General features: G+C 42.9%; 1 protein-coding gene across 3 annotated transcripts in view; it reads left to right on the forward strand.

Annotated features, from left to right (window-relative positions):
• The first annotated feature begins 1,665 nt into the window (after positions 1 to 1,665).
• LOC126298840 (uncharacterized) overlaps positions 1,666 to 16,742 on the forward strand; it is a 95,142-nt gene continuing 80,065 nt past the window's right edge. Inside the window, exon 1 of one of the 3 annotated variants that reach the window (XM_049990328.1) lies at positions 1,666 to 1,745. In XM_049990328.1, the coding sequence (XP_049846285.1) occupies positions 1,742 to 1,745 (4 nt within the window). In that variant the 5' untranslated portion in view covers positions 1,666 to 1,741. The remainder of the gene's footprint in view (positions 1,746 to 16,742) is intronic. The other 2 variants (XM_049990327.1, XM_049990326.1) reach the window with 2 other exon arrangements.

Raw genomic sequence — 16,742 nt, forward strand, 5'->3', positions numbered from 1 at the left:
GTTCTAAGTTCTAGGGGACTGATGACCACAAATGTTAAGTCTCATAGTGCTCAGAGCCATTTGAACCTTATACTGCTTGACTCTTCGGTGAAGAAATGTTCTCGAAACTTCAACAAAAGCCCGCACCGAGCTACTGAGCGTCTCTCCTGCAGAGTCTTCCACTGGAGTTTATCTATCATCTCCGTAACGCTTTCACGATTACTAAATGATCCTGTAACGAAGTGCGCTGCTCTCCGGTGGGTCTTCTCTATCTCTTCTGTCAACCCTATCTGGTAAGGATCCCACACTGCTGAGCAGTATTCAAGCAGTGAGGCGAACCAGCGTACTCTAACTGTTTTCAGATTGCATTTCCTTACGATTCTTCCAATGAATCTCAGTCTGGCATCTGCTTTACCAACGATCAACTTTATATGATCATTCCATTTTAAATCACTCCTAATGCGTACTCCCAGATAATTTATGGAATTAACTGCTTCCAGTTGCTGACCTGCTATATTGTAACTAAATGATAAGGGAAATTTCTTTCTTTGTATTCGCAGCACATTACACTTGTCTACATTGAGATTAAATTGCCATTCCCTGCACCATGCGTCAATTCGCTGCAGATCCTCCTGAATTTCAGTACAATTTTCCAATGTTACAATCTCTAGATATACCACAGCATCATCCGCAAAAAGCTTCAGTGAACTTCCGATGTCATCCACAAGGTCATTTATGTATATTGTGAATAGCAATTTGTATGGAGTGTAGCCATGTATGGAAGTGAAACATGGACGATAACTGGTTTGGACAAGAAGAGAATAGAGACTTTCGAAATGTGGTGCTACAGAAGGATGCTGAAGGTTAGATGGGTAGATTCAAATGGTCCAAATGGCTCTGAGCACTATGGGACTCAACTGCTGTGGTCATTAGTCCCCTAGAACTTAGAACTACTTAAACCTAACTAACCTGAGAACCGCGAGACCACCGCGGCCGGCGATGGGTAGATCATATAACTAATGAGGAGGTATTGAATAGGATCGGGGAGAAGAGAAGTTTGTGGCACAACTTGACTAGAGGAAGGGATCGGTTGCTAGGACATGTTCTGAGGCGTCAAGGGATCACCAATTTAGTATTGGAGGGCAGCGTGGAGGGTAAAAATCGTAGAGGGAGAGCAAGAGATGAATACACTAAACAGATACAGAAGGATGTAGCTTGCAGTGAGTACTGGGAGATGAAGAAGCTGCACAGGATAGAGTAGCATGGAGAGCTGCATCAAACCAGTCTCAGGACTGAAGACCACAACAACAACAACAACAACAACAACAAAAATAAAAATCAAAACAATGCAATTTAGAATGCAACAGTGTGGAACCACAATAAAAGACACGATGAAAACATTTTTATTTGCTCATTTCATCATCTTGACTGAAGAGGATAAACTAATCTTTGGACTGAAGACAACACCAACAGAAGAGCCGCTGAGATGGCCCGGACTAGTCTGGTGACACGGTAGTGGCGTGTTGCGGAGCAGCGTGTTGTCCTTCTGCTTGCCTGGTGCTGGCGCCAAGTGCGGACTGGGGAGTGGAGAGGCCGTTTGGCGGTGGCTGTGTTCCGCGTGCTCCCACCACCGCGCCGCACAGGTAACGGGTCGCGCGCTGATTGGAGGGGGTACCCGGCACCGTGCGCCTTGGCCGTGTGCACATCTTTGGGCAGTAGCGTCCAGTGTTCCCAGGACAGCCGACGAGCGCAGCACTGCATCATGAGTGAGTCACACTTCTCATTATTTGTCCCTAACTCTTGTCTCCGTACTCCAAAAACATCACACAATATGTCATTCTTCTTTGGTGCACAGATCACACTAGCTACTTCTATCACAGCTTACTTTTATGTTCGTCTTTGGACTGACAACTCTAATGCAGTGCATCCGTTGGCGAGTACAAGCTTCTAAACGTCTTAGTCCACACTAATGCCAATCAGTCCCTAACAATTCTCTCTAAATATTTACTTGCTACAAACTAACATTCGGGCCTCAACTGCTCCCTCTTCATATGGTGGTATTTACAGCACATTACTTGAAAGAACCGAGTACAGATCTAGATGTTTCTGAAACATTTAGATACAATCTGTCACCAGAATAAGTGCAATTAAAAAGATGGTCATCATTGTTAGGTGAATAGATGTGTGATGGACTGAATACTTGAGTTACTTCCATTATGCACCAGCGGGGAAAAATAGTGTGTATTACAATGTAACATTACCTATTATAAATGCCACCCACCAACAAAGATCCAGCTGAAGACTGGAAGTTAGCTCATGGGGAAAAATGAGTAGAAAAATAAAACGCGATTAGATCTGGTTCTGTTGGAAACGTTTTATTTTCAAGCCACATTCAAAATACTCAACAGTGTTTACGACAGACAACGTAACTTCCCGAAAATTTGGTTTACGTGATGGATTAGATGTGTCTTCGAGGTTGCGTCTCTTCACTACACTAACCTGTGAATACTTACTCACCTAAGTATAAGGTCACTAGTAGTGCTCTACAACTATTTTAAAGACAAATACTGCTGAACGCAAATCACAGTGATTTTCACAATGTCACGAGACGCCGTAAAAATTTAAGCCTAGTACGGTACGTCCAGATGTTTATTACGCTTATGACAATTCGTGCCTGAATTGAGGACGTGGTATTTTGGAGCAAAAAGGTAAATTTTCTGAAGAATAATGATTATATCCCACAGTTACTCACTGTTCGATACCAAATGACTAAAATTTGACTTCCTATGTTTTATTAGTGGCAAAAAAACATTACGTATCTTAGAACATAGAACTATAATTTATTTGTAACCCGATGTCTAGACATAAAACTGATAAAATATATATCATTTTCAGCGTAGAATGGATGCACATAACCTCTTATAAAAATTTAATGGAAATGGGGAAAAACCTCTTGTTTGTTTCTTTCCTGGTTTCTGTTATCCCTGAGGAAGTGAGGAAGGAACACAAGGCAACTTCCTGTAAGGATTCCCTTGGAGAACTTACCGAGAGAGGCGATGTCGTAATTAATAGGGAGGACCTGAATCAATCTCCTCCCTCTCGATCTACGTTTCCCATAATTTCCTCAAATTACTTGTGGTGAGTGCCATGATGGTTCCTTCGCATACGTTATGGCTCATATCCTCCAAAACCTTGTCCCACCGGACTAGTTCTACGTCACTAACTGTCGGTAGTGACATTATGTCTACAAGACATTCTATTTTTTTTCTTCCTTTTCCGTCTTCTTTGTTCTTTGCTTTACTAAGAATGCAGTGCGTACGATCGTGAGACAGTATCTGTAGGCGGTAGAAATTGGCGAAGCGTCTGAGAATATATCGCATACGAGACTGCAATGTAAGATCAGTTCTTCCTCCAGTCTCGTAGATCCAGAAACGGGCGGCTGTGACCGCTCTAGACACTAGCATTTATATTTCTTTTGCAGAATCAACTGGCTGAATACGTATGAACGTCCCACCGTATCAGCAGATACGATCTGTCATAACGGCTAAAATCCATGGATAGAAGTTACCCAGTGGACCAGGAGTTTTTAAATTTTTGAAAAACTTTCAGTTCACTACCACACTGATATTTACTAAAGAAACTATTTTCATGTGAGATATCTAGTTAGGTTTGCGTATGGATGGAGGACTTCTTGATAGGCAGGTCGTATGAGATTATCCGGGATGGACACACACTCATATACGTCCAAATAATTTCGAGAAAGTACCAGCGAAATGTGATGGGGAAATCAGCGTTCGTGTTATTTGTTAATGGCTCAGAGGACGCTGTTTGTTGTGATGACAGATTTTTCGCAGACGTCTGAGTTATCTGTGATGATAAATGTAATATCCAGGCAGCATATCGACATGACACGAAGATTGATATCTAGCTCTTTGTACAAAAAAATTTAAGTTGCTCGCTTCAATAAAAATAAAATTGCACATTTATTGAGTAGCAACTGTGGCCACACAGATAAACAAAGTGACAATATTCGGTCCATTGATAAGATGCGTGGATATTGTAATTCATCTATTACAGAAATTGCTTGTAAAACAGTAGTTGGGGCTGTAATGCAGTACAGCTCAAATTTGTCGCGTCCATATTAACTGCGCTAACAGAGGACACTGAACATATACCAGGAAGAATTGATTAGTTGGCTTGTTTGATTAGCGAGAGAGGGTAATAGGACAGCTACAAAGTCAGAGCTGGTTGGCTCTTGATGAAAGACGACTAATGCCTTGCGAAAGTACTCTTAAATCATAAAGTACCGATTTTTAGGACAAACTCTACGAATTTTCTTTAACGGTAGGAATCCTTAACATAAGGAGCAGAAAAAGGGAAATTTAAGGTTTAACGTCCCGTCGACGAAGAGGTGATCAGAGACGACGCTTAGCGTAAGGTGAATGGGAAGTTCTCTCTGTCACCCACCACTCACCACACTGAGTATAAATGTGAACTTATATTTGTTGCTTTAAATTCGGAAATATTCTCAACTTGAAGGACGCCTTTGGGATGTGGCGTGCCGTTTCTTTTAGCCAGTGCGGACAGCGGACAAGATGGCCGCACTGTTGGTCAAGGCATGAGTCACCCGCCACCCACGGGCCGCCGCCCACCGCCGCCGCCCCCACATTGGCTCGTTGCGGCCTTCCAGGTCGCGCCGTCACCGCTACGTGAGCGGTTGCGCCAGCCACTGCCACACACCTTCAGAACAGGTGTTGCTGTCACAAGACTGGAGGTGGCCTCTTGAATCTCCGATGTGTGTGTATAGAACTTCCAGCTCAAAACTAAATACCTGACAAACCCCCATTCACCCTAAGGCACGTGATCGCAATATATTCCTGGCTCTACCTCACCTGAGTAGAAACGAAAAATCAGTCCCAAGCTGATAAATCTTAGTGGGACGCTTTTATAAGTGAGTTGTTCTAGTAATGAATGCAACAATACTTCGTTCTCGGAGCGAACACTGGTATGATTCCTCTCTACCTGTTTTCACCAAATCCTTACTCACCGTATGGGGAGAGGAAGATCAAACAACAATAAAGTCAAAACAATGTTTACTTACTGCACCGACTTCTACCGACACAATAGCCTCATCTCAGTGTTTATAAAGGTCTTGAATCTACCCTCTTCGCCTGTGTCCCTAAAGACCTAGAGGGAAACTAACCTTTTATGTCAAACAAACTGGTTTCCGTCCTTGCCTCTGGTCCTCCGACCTGCTCCTGTGTTTTACCGACCTCTTATTTTACCATCTCAATAATTATAAATTTGCCACTTTTATATTCCTTGATGCTGAAAAAGTGTAAGATCTATGGCATTCCAGACTCCTTTCCGATTTCCAAATCTATGCACTTCTAATAAACTACGTCTTTCTTATTGAACCTTTTCTATCCAACCACACATCGCATGTAACCAAAAATATCACCAATGCCCGTGTCTACCGGCCCACAGCGAGTGTGACAAAGGTTTTATTCATTAATCAGTGCTGTGGAGCATCTACACCGCTGATATGTTTAAACCACCTTACTCCTGCACTCCTACTCCAGTACATCGACGGCACAGCTTGCTTTGCCCTATACCCCACCGTCCAGAAATCCCAACAATTCCTTCAACTCAATCTCAGACAGTTTATCTGCTAATGCAATCACTGCTTCCTTTAGATGAACATTGCTACGACCCAGGTAATAACTGGAAGACGAACCATCTTCAACTTCCACCCCTATGACTTGTATCTCATCATTTGCAACCATGCTATTATGTTAACTAATACACTGAAATACCTAGCGCTAAAACTTGTCGTAGGTTAATACCTATGAACCACAAAACAAAACAGTAGCAACAGACTAGAACTATTAATCGGTCGAACATGGGGAATACATCGCTCCACTAAAACTCACGACTAAAAAAACTAATCCCACGCCACCCGCGGTGGCCGTGCGGTTCTAGGCGCTTCAGTCCGGAACCGCGAGACTGCTACGATCGCAGGTTCGAATCCTGCCTCGGGCAGGTTAGTTAGGTTTAAGTAGTTCTAAGTTCTAGGGGACTGATGACCTCGGATGTTCGAGCCATTTTTTGTAATCCCACTTATCCTCTTTTGTGCTAATGTTGTTTGCATTTCTGATGCAAGAACATCTTTTCACTCCCTCAAAATCCCCGAACGCCATGCACTCCGCCTCACCTTTCTTAACCGACTACTTTCCCAACTCGAATCCGGTACGAACTTAATGCCTACTCGTCCTATCTCCTCTCCCACACTGAACACCTTCGGTTTTCTCCCATATCCCGCAAACATGGTACCAAGTAGCATCCAATCTTTTCATTCCCGATTATCAGCCCTCGTACCCCGATTCGCATGCAGCACCATATCCCTTCTCTCCCGTCCCCGCCCCCCCCCCCCCCACTCTAACACACTCTCCGTTTACTATCCCATCGGAACTTCAATCATTTCATCCTACCTGACCGTGAAATCCGCCCATAGTTTTGAGCTTCCTTTCTGCTTTAACATAACATACCCTTCCTTCTCCATGTCACGACACCTCGTTTTCCTGACTTCTCCTTCCTCCATTTACAGTCACCTTTATTTCTGTACCACATATTTTCCAACATATTAGCCCACCAAAGCCTCGTCAGATATTGTTCAGATTTTTCTCAAACACAAAAAATTTCATTTAAACTCCTACTCCCTTCCTGTCCCAAAATCGTTCATCACCAACAATGTCAAACACTGAACACCAGTGAAAGACAGCAGATTCATTTATGTATCTATACAAATTTCTTTTATCTTTTAAGAAAAGCTCAAGGGAACCACCGATATTTTATCTTACGAACCTTATTTAATGAAACAAATTTTAATGTTTTTAAACCATGTTTACATATTTTTAGATCTTTCTGACGGAAGAGCGGATGTCTTACCCCTAAAATCCTCGTGCGGAGGTTCGAGTCCTACATCGGGCATGGGTGTGTGTGTTTGTCCTTAGGATAATTTAGGTTAAGCAGTGTGTAAGCTTAGGGACTAATAACATTAGCAGTTAAGTCCCATAAGATTTCACACATATTTCAACTTTTTTTTTCCTCGTGCGGAGTAACGAGGATGAAAGGAAAATAAAGGCAGAAAACAAAACATTACTTACTTTTGTTAAACAGCTGCATGTTAAAAAAAAAATCCCCAAATGAAAATCACTCCAGTGTCTTTAGAATTAGACTATAGAGAGATAGACGTGACGCCGACCGCAGCGGCCGAACAGTTCTAGGCGCTTCAGTCCGGAACCGCGCTGCTGCTACGGTCGCAGGTTCTAATCCTGCCTCGGGCATGGATGTGTGTGATGTCCTTAGGTTAGTTAGGTTTACGTCCCATAGTGCTTAGAGCCATTTGAACCATTCGAAGAGAGACATGAGGGACTAATATCCAGGAGAAGCGGTGTTGAAATTGCCATCCGAATAACTTCAGGCGAATGTCGGGATGTTCCCACAGCAAGGGCATTGGCCATACTTTGCTGAATACTCATCAAATTCGAGCCCATTCCCAGTCTGTAGCCCGCACCTCGTGGTCGTGCGGTAGCGTTCTCGCTTCCCACGCCCGGGTTCCCGGGTTCGATTCCCGGCGGGGTCAGGGATTGTCTCTGCCTCGTGATGGCTGGGTGTTGTGTGTTGTCCTTAGGTTAGTTAGGTTTAAGTAGTTCTAAGTTCTAGGGGACTGATGACCATAGATGTTAAGTCCCATAGTGCTCAGAGCCATTTTTGTACCCAGTCTGTAAAGACTTAGATATCGTCCCGACATTAAATTTCTGCCTTCCTGTGCGAATCTTCGTCTGCAGCGGAGTGCACAATGCAAAGAAATTTCCTGCGGGTTAAAATTGTTTTCCGGACTGGGGTCTGAAACTGGACTCTTGAATTTCGCTCTCACCAGCTGAGTACTCACAGCGCGATGCAAAGCTCCACTCTGCTAGTATCTCACCCGCAATTCCTGAACGCCGTAGAGGTTCTGTTCCAAATCTTCCTAGAATAATACCCCTGAGAGATAGGCTATGATGGAGAGCGGTGAAGCCACAACCTATTGGTCTTCTCCACAACACTATCGCTTTGTCTTGAACCTCAATACTTTTCCTACAATACAAATTACTGAGCGTATGCGTTCTGTTAAATACGTGGTAAATTGTTTGGTTTCTCAATGGACGATAGTTACGAAGTGTTTGTTCTGTGGAGTATATTCTAAATACTACTGATTCTACAAATTTTCATGTCTGACTGTTATGTTTTTATCCCTAAATATGTGCTTATGTTGGTAAACAGAACATAGGATGTCCCACCCCCAACAGCCCCGTGTAACGAGGGCGAAATGAAAATAAAAGAAAAAAGACTTTATTTGCTTTTTTTAGATAGCTGTGTGTTGAAATAATCCCCAAATAAAAGACAGTCCAGTGTTCTTCGGATTAGAGTATCGAGAGAGAGAAACGCGAAATTGGTATCCGGGACAAGCGGTTTCATGTTCTCATCAGGATAAACTGATTTAAACAAGAGGTTAAATAGATTGGAAACAATCAGTTGCAAAATACAGGTTTGTTAAACATTGACCATAGTTTAGACAGTTTTAAAACTGTCTAAACCATGGTCTAGGTTTAAAAAACTTTTATTTTGTAACTGGTTGGCTGTTATTTCCATTCTACTGAAGGTCTTCCTTGCGCAGTTGCTGAAGACGTGCAAAAGAGTGGCATTAGTATCGGCACTATGAGGATGTAAATCAGGTTTATCTGAACCACACGCTGTAACGGTCATGAGCGTTAGTTACCTTTGAGATTGGACGTCGTGAGCTGATGATAGTCAAGAAGGCTTTTAAGGCGAAAAAGACGCCATTATCAACACCTCACTGAGTTTCAACGAGTTCGCGTAATACGGCTGCGAGAAGCTGGTTGTTCCTTCTGCTATACTGCAGAAATACTTGACAGGAATGTAGCCACTGTACATCACCGCTGGCAGCGGTGGTCACGAGAACGCACGGTCGCCAGAAGACCGGGTTCTGAACGGCCGCATGGTAATACCGGGAGGGAAGACCATCGTGTTCGGCTATGGTTCTGGTGCATCGTATTGCATCGTAGCAGCAATATGAGCAACAGTTGGCACCACAGTGACACAACAAACTGTCACAAATCAGTTATTTCAAGGACAGCTCTGAGCCAGATGCCCTGCGCCGTGCGTTCACCCCAAACCACAGCCATTCGCGACTTCAGTGAGCTTATTGCAGGGCAGCGTGGAGATTTGTTGTGTTTTTTGATGAAAGCTGTTTCTGCCTCGGTGACAGTGACGGCTGTGTGTTGGTTAGAAGGAGGCCAGTTAATGGCCTGCAACCAACCTGTCTGCATGCTAGACACACCAGACCTACAACTGGAGTTATGACCTGGGGTGCGCTTTCATATGACAGCAGGAGCACTCTCGTGGTTATTCCATGCACCTTGTCTGCAAATTTGTACGTTAGTCTGGTGATTCGACCTGTTGTACTGCCATTCATGAACGGCATTCCAGGGGGTGTTTTCTAGTAGGATAACGCTCTCCCACATACCGCTGTTGTATCCCATCGTATTCTACAGAATGTCCACATGTCGTTTTGGCCTGTTCGACCACAACATATGTCTCCAGTCGAACACATATGGGACGTCATCGGACGACAACTCCAGCGTCATCCACAAACAGCACTAACGGTCCCTGTATTGACCGACCAAGTGCAACAGGCATGGAAATCCATCTCACAAACCGACATCCGGCACCCTTACAACACAATTCCCGCACGTTTTCGTGCTTACATTCAACATTCTGGCGATTAAACTGGTTAATGTACCAGCATTTCACATTTGCAATGGATTATCTCGCACTAACTTTAACTTGTGATCTTGCAATGTTAATCACTTAAATATGTTACCTAGTTAAATATATTCCCGAAATTTGATTACTCTACATTAACAGTTTTTGATGTGCGACTTGTTTTCGTCAGTGTAGTTCCGGTGTGGAAAAAAAAAATAATCCTGAGTATATGACCGTTGTCGCCACAGAAAGAAGGGAATGTTACAATTTAATGTCGCTTCAAAGCCGAGAGATACGAAAAGTAGTGTGGATTGGACAGTGATGGTCAGGGAACTGTGCCGTGGCTATTTGCATGTAGCTAGTTCTATATTCACCTAAAGTGATTTAGGAACGCACGGGAGCACTAATTCAAAATGGTCGGAAGTGAGTATGAATCTTGCTATTTCCGAAGAGAAGATGGAAGTTTAAGTTTGTATTAAAGTCCTGTCGACGACGAGGTTATTAGAAACTTAGGAAAAGTTCGGATTCTGGAAGGAAATTAACTGTCTCTTTCTGAAAGAAACGCTCCCGACATGTGCCTCAAGCGATTTAGGTAAACCATCTAGGAAAACCTAGATGTGGATGATCGAAGGGTGATTCGAATTCCACTCTTCTGGAATAATCGTCCAGTGGCTTAGCTACAGTGCCTTGAAACTCGCCTTCTTACTGATTAGGCCCGTAAGTAACCAACGCTCGTGTTTGAAGGTCATATTGGTCACGTACGTATATAGTGCTCGGTGATGCAGATCGGTTTGCTGAGGGCGGATCATACGATGGCGGACTGGAACCCAGAGCAGCGGTGCGTGTGGGACGCGGCTGGTACAGTTAGGCGCTAGTGCCGCTTAGCAAATCAGATTTCCCCCACTCAGAGCCACGTCGATATTGCTAATAACTGAACTGCTATTAGAATGCCAACCGGGGTCATCCTTTATAAGAAGAAACATAGTATTTTATTCTTGACGACTGGCATACGAAAAGGTATAACAAAAAAGGAAGTCCAAAGTTTCAGGACACATTCCTATCACATACAAGGAGGAAATATGTTGTATGGAATTGAGTCCTGAAACACATTATTTTCGTGTTGGAAATCATTTTCTACAACTCTTCATAGTATATCAGTCACGGTAAACATACGCAAACAAAACTTGCCACCAAACAGTATGAAATTATTTCTTTCACGAAATTTTTGAAATACCCTATTTGTTACGTCAGGTAATTCACAGGTTAGTTGCCAGCGTTTTTTATTCCACTTCAATGAAGGTGTTGTTGACATGCGGCTTTCGTCATTGCTTGTACTAAGATGCGACTCACTTAATTCCTTAACAGCGCATAGTATTACCTGAATCAGTGATCATTACGAACTTGGCGAACGTATAGCTTCTAAATAACAAGTTCTGTGGTAGATGCATACGAGTAAGCGGACCATTTACCTGAATTTCGTGTTCTACGGAACTAAGCCCACTAGATTTATATTTATTAGAGGATTTGAAAGCTCTAGTGTATTTAACGGCAGTACAAGATACAGTGTGTTCTTCTGCCGCTATTCTGGAACACTGATTTTTTCCCTTTACTGCAGTTTCATGCCCCTGCTCCTTATAGGCAGGGGAGGGCTGACAGCGGCACAGTTCGCCGCTCTTCAGCCGAGTGGCTTTTTAAAAAAATATGAAAATGGGAACTCACACATAAAAAGGACGGAAAAAGAGAGTATTAAAAACTGGAAATGGAGACAATTGAAGTTAAAATATACACTAACACAGGGACGTTCATTAGGGGACAGTTAAAAAAGTCGAGATAAAGTTAAAAGAGCACAATTGGAGATTTGTGGGCACTTAAGATACGCTGTGGAACACTGAAACCATACGCAATATTTGATGGATACATCAGCATATCTGTGATTCGTTACGAGGACTATTGAAGCGTTTATCATTGCTAACGGAGGGCATTTTCGACATACTGTGTAAGAAAGAGTGTGATCCGGTATACTGGTACGTTTGTTGATGTGTTTCCTATGATTAACGTACTATAAAGAGCTGTAGAAAATGAATTGTAATCTGTCCTGCTAATAAGGACGTACAATTTTGTTACTCTATGTGCAGCTTCCCGGTGGTCTCGCGGTTCTAGGCGCGCAGTCCGGAACCGTGCGACTGCTACGGTCACAGGTTCGTATCCTGCCTCGAGCATGGATGTGTGTGATGTCCTTAAGTTAGTTAGGTTTAAGTAGTTCTAAGTTCTAGGGGACTGATGACCACAGCAGTTGAGTCCCATAGCGCTCAGAGCCATTTGAACCATTTTTTGCAGCGTCCTGACGATTTCATAATTATAGGAAACGTTAAGTTATCAAGCTATAAATTTAGTCGACAAGTTAGCAGCAGACCAGCTAACAAAACAAGAATACCGAAGAAAAACGGTCTGTTAGTTTCAGCAATATTATTTATTCTCCATGATTATTGGAAGCCTTTAACTATTTTGGGACAATAATTGTTCTTGAAATAAGTGATGATGAGCCAAAACATTGTTACGACTGTCTACCGCATACTGAATGCCGCCTAGTGGCATTGCGGGCAGGTAACACAGTAAAGAAAGTATATAAACGGAGCGCAGACGAACGGGAAATCGTTCTAGGGATGAAATCCACTGATATAAGCAACGTTGACAAGGGCAGATTGTTACGGCTCGGCGCCTGGGAACGAACATCCTGGAAACGGTGAAGCTGATCGACTGTTCGCGTGTTTGTGTGCACCTATGGAAAGTACTTGTATGGTGGTGAAAGCACGAGCAGGTGACAGGGCATTGTAGGTCTACGCCTCATCCCAAAAAGTGTAGGTTGGAGGTTCACACCCTCCGTAAAGCAAAATAGGCGGCGATATGTGACAGATCTGACGACGGAGTGCAAGGTTATTGCAGGTGCAAGTGTTACGGAGCACACCTTTTGGAGGGTCGTTCAACATGGGGTCCGCAGTAGACGACCTCAACTTGTTCCCATATTGATCAAACGACATCGACAATTACGATTGAGTGTGCATGGAATCATCGAGATTGGAACGTGGATCAATAGAAACGTCTCGTATGGTCAGATGAATAACGTTTCTTGCTACACAGATCGATGGTTATGTCCGGAATCACCGCCACTTAGGCGGAAGGCTGCTGGAACATGCACTGAGCCACGGACGAAGGCCAATGGGGGAAATATTCACATTGGATTCTACGGGACCTGTGTCGGCAATAAAAGGCACCGTGACAGCTGTATTATACGTGAATATTATTGCGGACCACCTGTATCTTTTCATGTTCGATGTCTTCCTCGTGTATGAATTGTGTGATCTATGCGTAGACATCGGGTGCCACATAACTTTAAAAACCCACAAAGGGCTCGTCGAATCCATACCATTGAAATCGCTTCTGTATTGCATTCCAAACTGGACCTATACGCTACCAAGCGGATAGTCATAATACATTTGTCCATCAGTGTGTATCCACTGAAGCCGCTTCCAGACAATTCCACGGAACGAGATGGCACTTTGGTATGACACTGGACTCGTATTCGTGAAAACGGCAGTTCAAATGCCCGTCCGGTCATCCAGATTTAGATTTTCCGTGATATCCGTTAATCGCTCATTGCAAATGCTGGGATCGTTCCTTTGGACGGGCTGGATCCGTTTCCTTCCCCATACCTTCTAACTTCTAGATGACGCTCTGGCTCTAATGACCCCGGTCATCGACGGGGCATTAAACGGCATTCATCTTTCCTTCTGGACATATCCGTCCATTACGGAATTCTTCTCGTATGAATCAACGTTTCACCTGCGCGTTTTCTGATGTTACTAGAAATTTTGTAATAGGTTGTCTCTCAGTCTTCTCTTATCTTTTGGAATCCAGCAAAGAACTTCCTTTGTCCATCTGCCGTCCATTCGTATGACCGCTTGTCACGTCAGCGGCATTTCATTTTCATCACAGCCAGGGCTACTTTCTCGACCCCAGTTTTTTCCTTATTCCTTTTGTTTGTTTTCCTTTTTCTCTTGGTAGTTTCCAACATACATCCCACCATGGCTCGCTGAGCATACTCGTTTTACTGGTTTTCGCGTAAAACTTGGTGTCTTCCTGTTGCAGTTCAAAGCTGATTAGAGAGACTTTATAAACATCTGTAGCTGAGATATAGAAATCCTAGTTAGTTGACCAAAAGGACTCCATGCCAATTTGACTCTCTTGTTAATTTTCTCCTTTCCTTTCAGTCATTACAAACGACTCTGTGATCGGTGCTTCCGAAGCTGTGGTAGTAAATTTTGTAGCGAGAACTCCGCAAACAGCTGAAGTTTGAACCAATGCCGCGCGGGGTAGCCGCTCGGTCTAGGGCGCCTTGTCGCGGTTCGCGCGGCTTCCCTCGTCGGAGGTTCGAGTCCTCCGTCGGGCATGGGTGTGTGTGTTGTCCTTAGCACAAGTTAGTTTAAGTTAGATTAAGTAATGTGTAAGCCTAGGGACCGATGACATCAGCAGTTTGGTCCCATAGGAACTTACTACAATTTGAACCAATTTTATTAAGGCAAACAACAAGGCGAAGACTATAGAAGGCCCAGCCTTCTTAGTTAAAACCATAACGTCCGTAGTGCGGGGAGTCAATGAATAAAAAGCTGGACGACGGGAAACATCCACGTATCAACATTAAAACTCCACCATGTTTCTTACCGTGTTCTAAGTTCATATGTAGATGCTTTCCCTCGCCCAACTTTTTATTTACTGACTATCCGCCCTACGGATATTGTGTTTTTAATGCAGGAGGTTAGGCCTTTTACGAGTGTACGCTCCGCCATGTTGTTTACCATGTTTTAATGTTTTTCAGATGCCGCTGACTGTGTGGCCACAAGCCACGTAACCGGCAGTGCCTATACAAAATTGGTTCAGAATATATATTATTCGTTCATTTAGACTTGCTAAATTGTTTTTAAAGCCTACTTTCAAACTCTATCAGTTATTCGACTCATTGCTGGGGTTTATTTGTACTAGAAACAATCATTAAAATATGATCAGCAAAACGACTATGCTGTTCGCTTCTTCAGTTAATGGATCTGAATACTTTATCTATAAATACCGTAAATAGTTTTGACATCATAGAATGCCCTCGCTTCACTACTCCTACAATTCTGAACTTCTCTCTTTTCTGATAAAACCTAATGAAACTGTAGCACTCAGGTATATATTCTTCAGTATACTAACATGGCTGAATCAACGCTTTGGTTTACAGGGATTGTCTATAAGATTTTGTTGAAACAGAGCCAAAAACTTTCTCAGAATCTATGAATCCTGACAAAATAGTAACTCGTTGTAATTGCTCCGTTGTACACTTCCGTTGACGAATTGCAAATAGACCACTGCACTATATCAGCTTCTAGAACTAGCTCATTCAGTGGCCTGATTAAGATCTAATTTTTTTAATGCTGTTTGCACACTACGGAGAGGAATCTCATTCATAAAAATAGATTAAATGTGATATAGCAATGTATATGAAGAGTTATATGGCAGCGTAGTGAGCAGGAAGTGAAGTGTGAAGCGGCTACGATGGAGAGGGCCTGGCGGACCGGAACAGACCGCTGCGGCCAGCCCGTGACTGGAATTCTCCAGGAGCGGCGCGCTCCCCCTTTCCTCTCTTGACACTTCCAGCGCGTGGCAAGAGTAACACCAACTCCCACGACTGAAACACTTTAGGTCACCGCCTTCAAGAAAACACAGTTGCTTATTCGTACTTTTAATACAGTGATGGAATAGTATAATAAGTGGCTTCTTTTTTACCGTGGAAAGTACGTTCTGTTGCAAACCATCCACGTGATGGTACGAAAATAGTCAAAAATTGCACCGAAAATTTAGAAAACGTATGTCATGGGCTCAAATTTGATTACAATGATTTCGTTTGCGATGGTCTGCCCTGTTTAATACACTCGTACGTTTGCTACGGGAGTAACCAAAGTAACTGAATTGTCATTGCAAATGAGAAGTTATAGTAGATGTTTATCTGTACAAAACAATGTAGGCGCCGGCCGCGGTGGTCTCGCGGTTCTAGGCGCGCAGTCCGGAGCCGTGCGACTGCTACGGTCGCAGGTTCGAATCCTGCCTCGGGCATGGATGTGTGTGATGTCCTTAGGTTAGTTATGTTTAAGTAGTTCTAAGTTCTAGGGGACTGATGACCACAGCTGTTAAGTCCCATAGTGCTCAGAGCCATTTGAACAACGTAGGCTGCCGCATATAAAACCAATATAGGATTGTGATACAGATTTGATTAATTTCTACATCTGTATGCACTTGTTTTACAACAAAACATTAGCAGTGATAAAAGATCTCACTGGTGATAGTACAGTAGCACTGTAAAGCATCTGCGCTGGAATAATAACAATAATAACAAGAGAACATTCTGTTTTTGAGCTTCAACAGCGCGCAAGAAGATTACCTGACGTTTTAATTAACACTATTATTGTGATTACTGTCACAGGCTAGACGAGTAGAAGAATATATACAAATTAGGGCTTTTTCTTATTTTAATTAACTAAACTGTGGTAATGGTTCCAGATACAACAATGTACACACAGTGCTAACGACATTCCAAACTACATGTAAAATAATTTGTAGCAATTTTATGCGAAAACGCAAAAATAATACGTATTAATATAACGTATCTGAATCACATTCGTTTTCGTGATGGCACTACACCGTTTGCCTCTATGCAGATAAACTTAACAACAAATGGAAGAACATTACTGAGAAAGTTTGAAAACAGGCCTAAAAGTTAATTAGGACAGTACTAAAATAACATATAAATAAAACGTCTAAAATAAAATAGTACAAATTACCCATGAAGTCATAGAATCAGTTAATGCGTTTTTGTATTTAGTGCACTTGAAGGCAAGACAGAA

Source organism: Schistocerca gregaria, chromosome X (genome assembly GCF_023897955.1).
Source record: "Schistocerca gregaria isolate iqSchGreg1 chromosome X, iqSchGreg1.2, whole genome shotgun sequence".
Classification (NCBI taxonomy): Eukaryota; Metazoa; Arthropoda; class Insecta; order Orthoptera; family Acrididae; genus Schistocerca; species Schistocerca gregaria.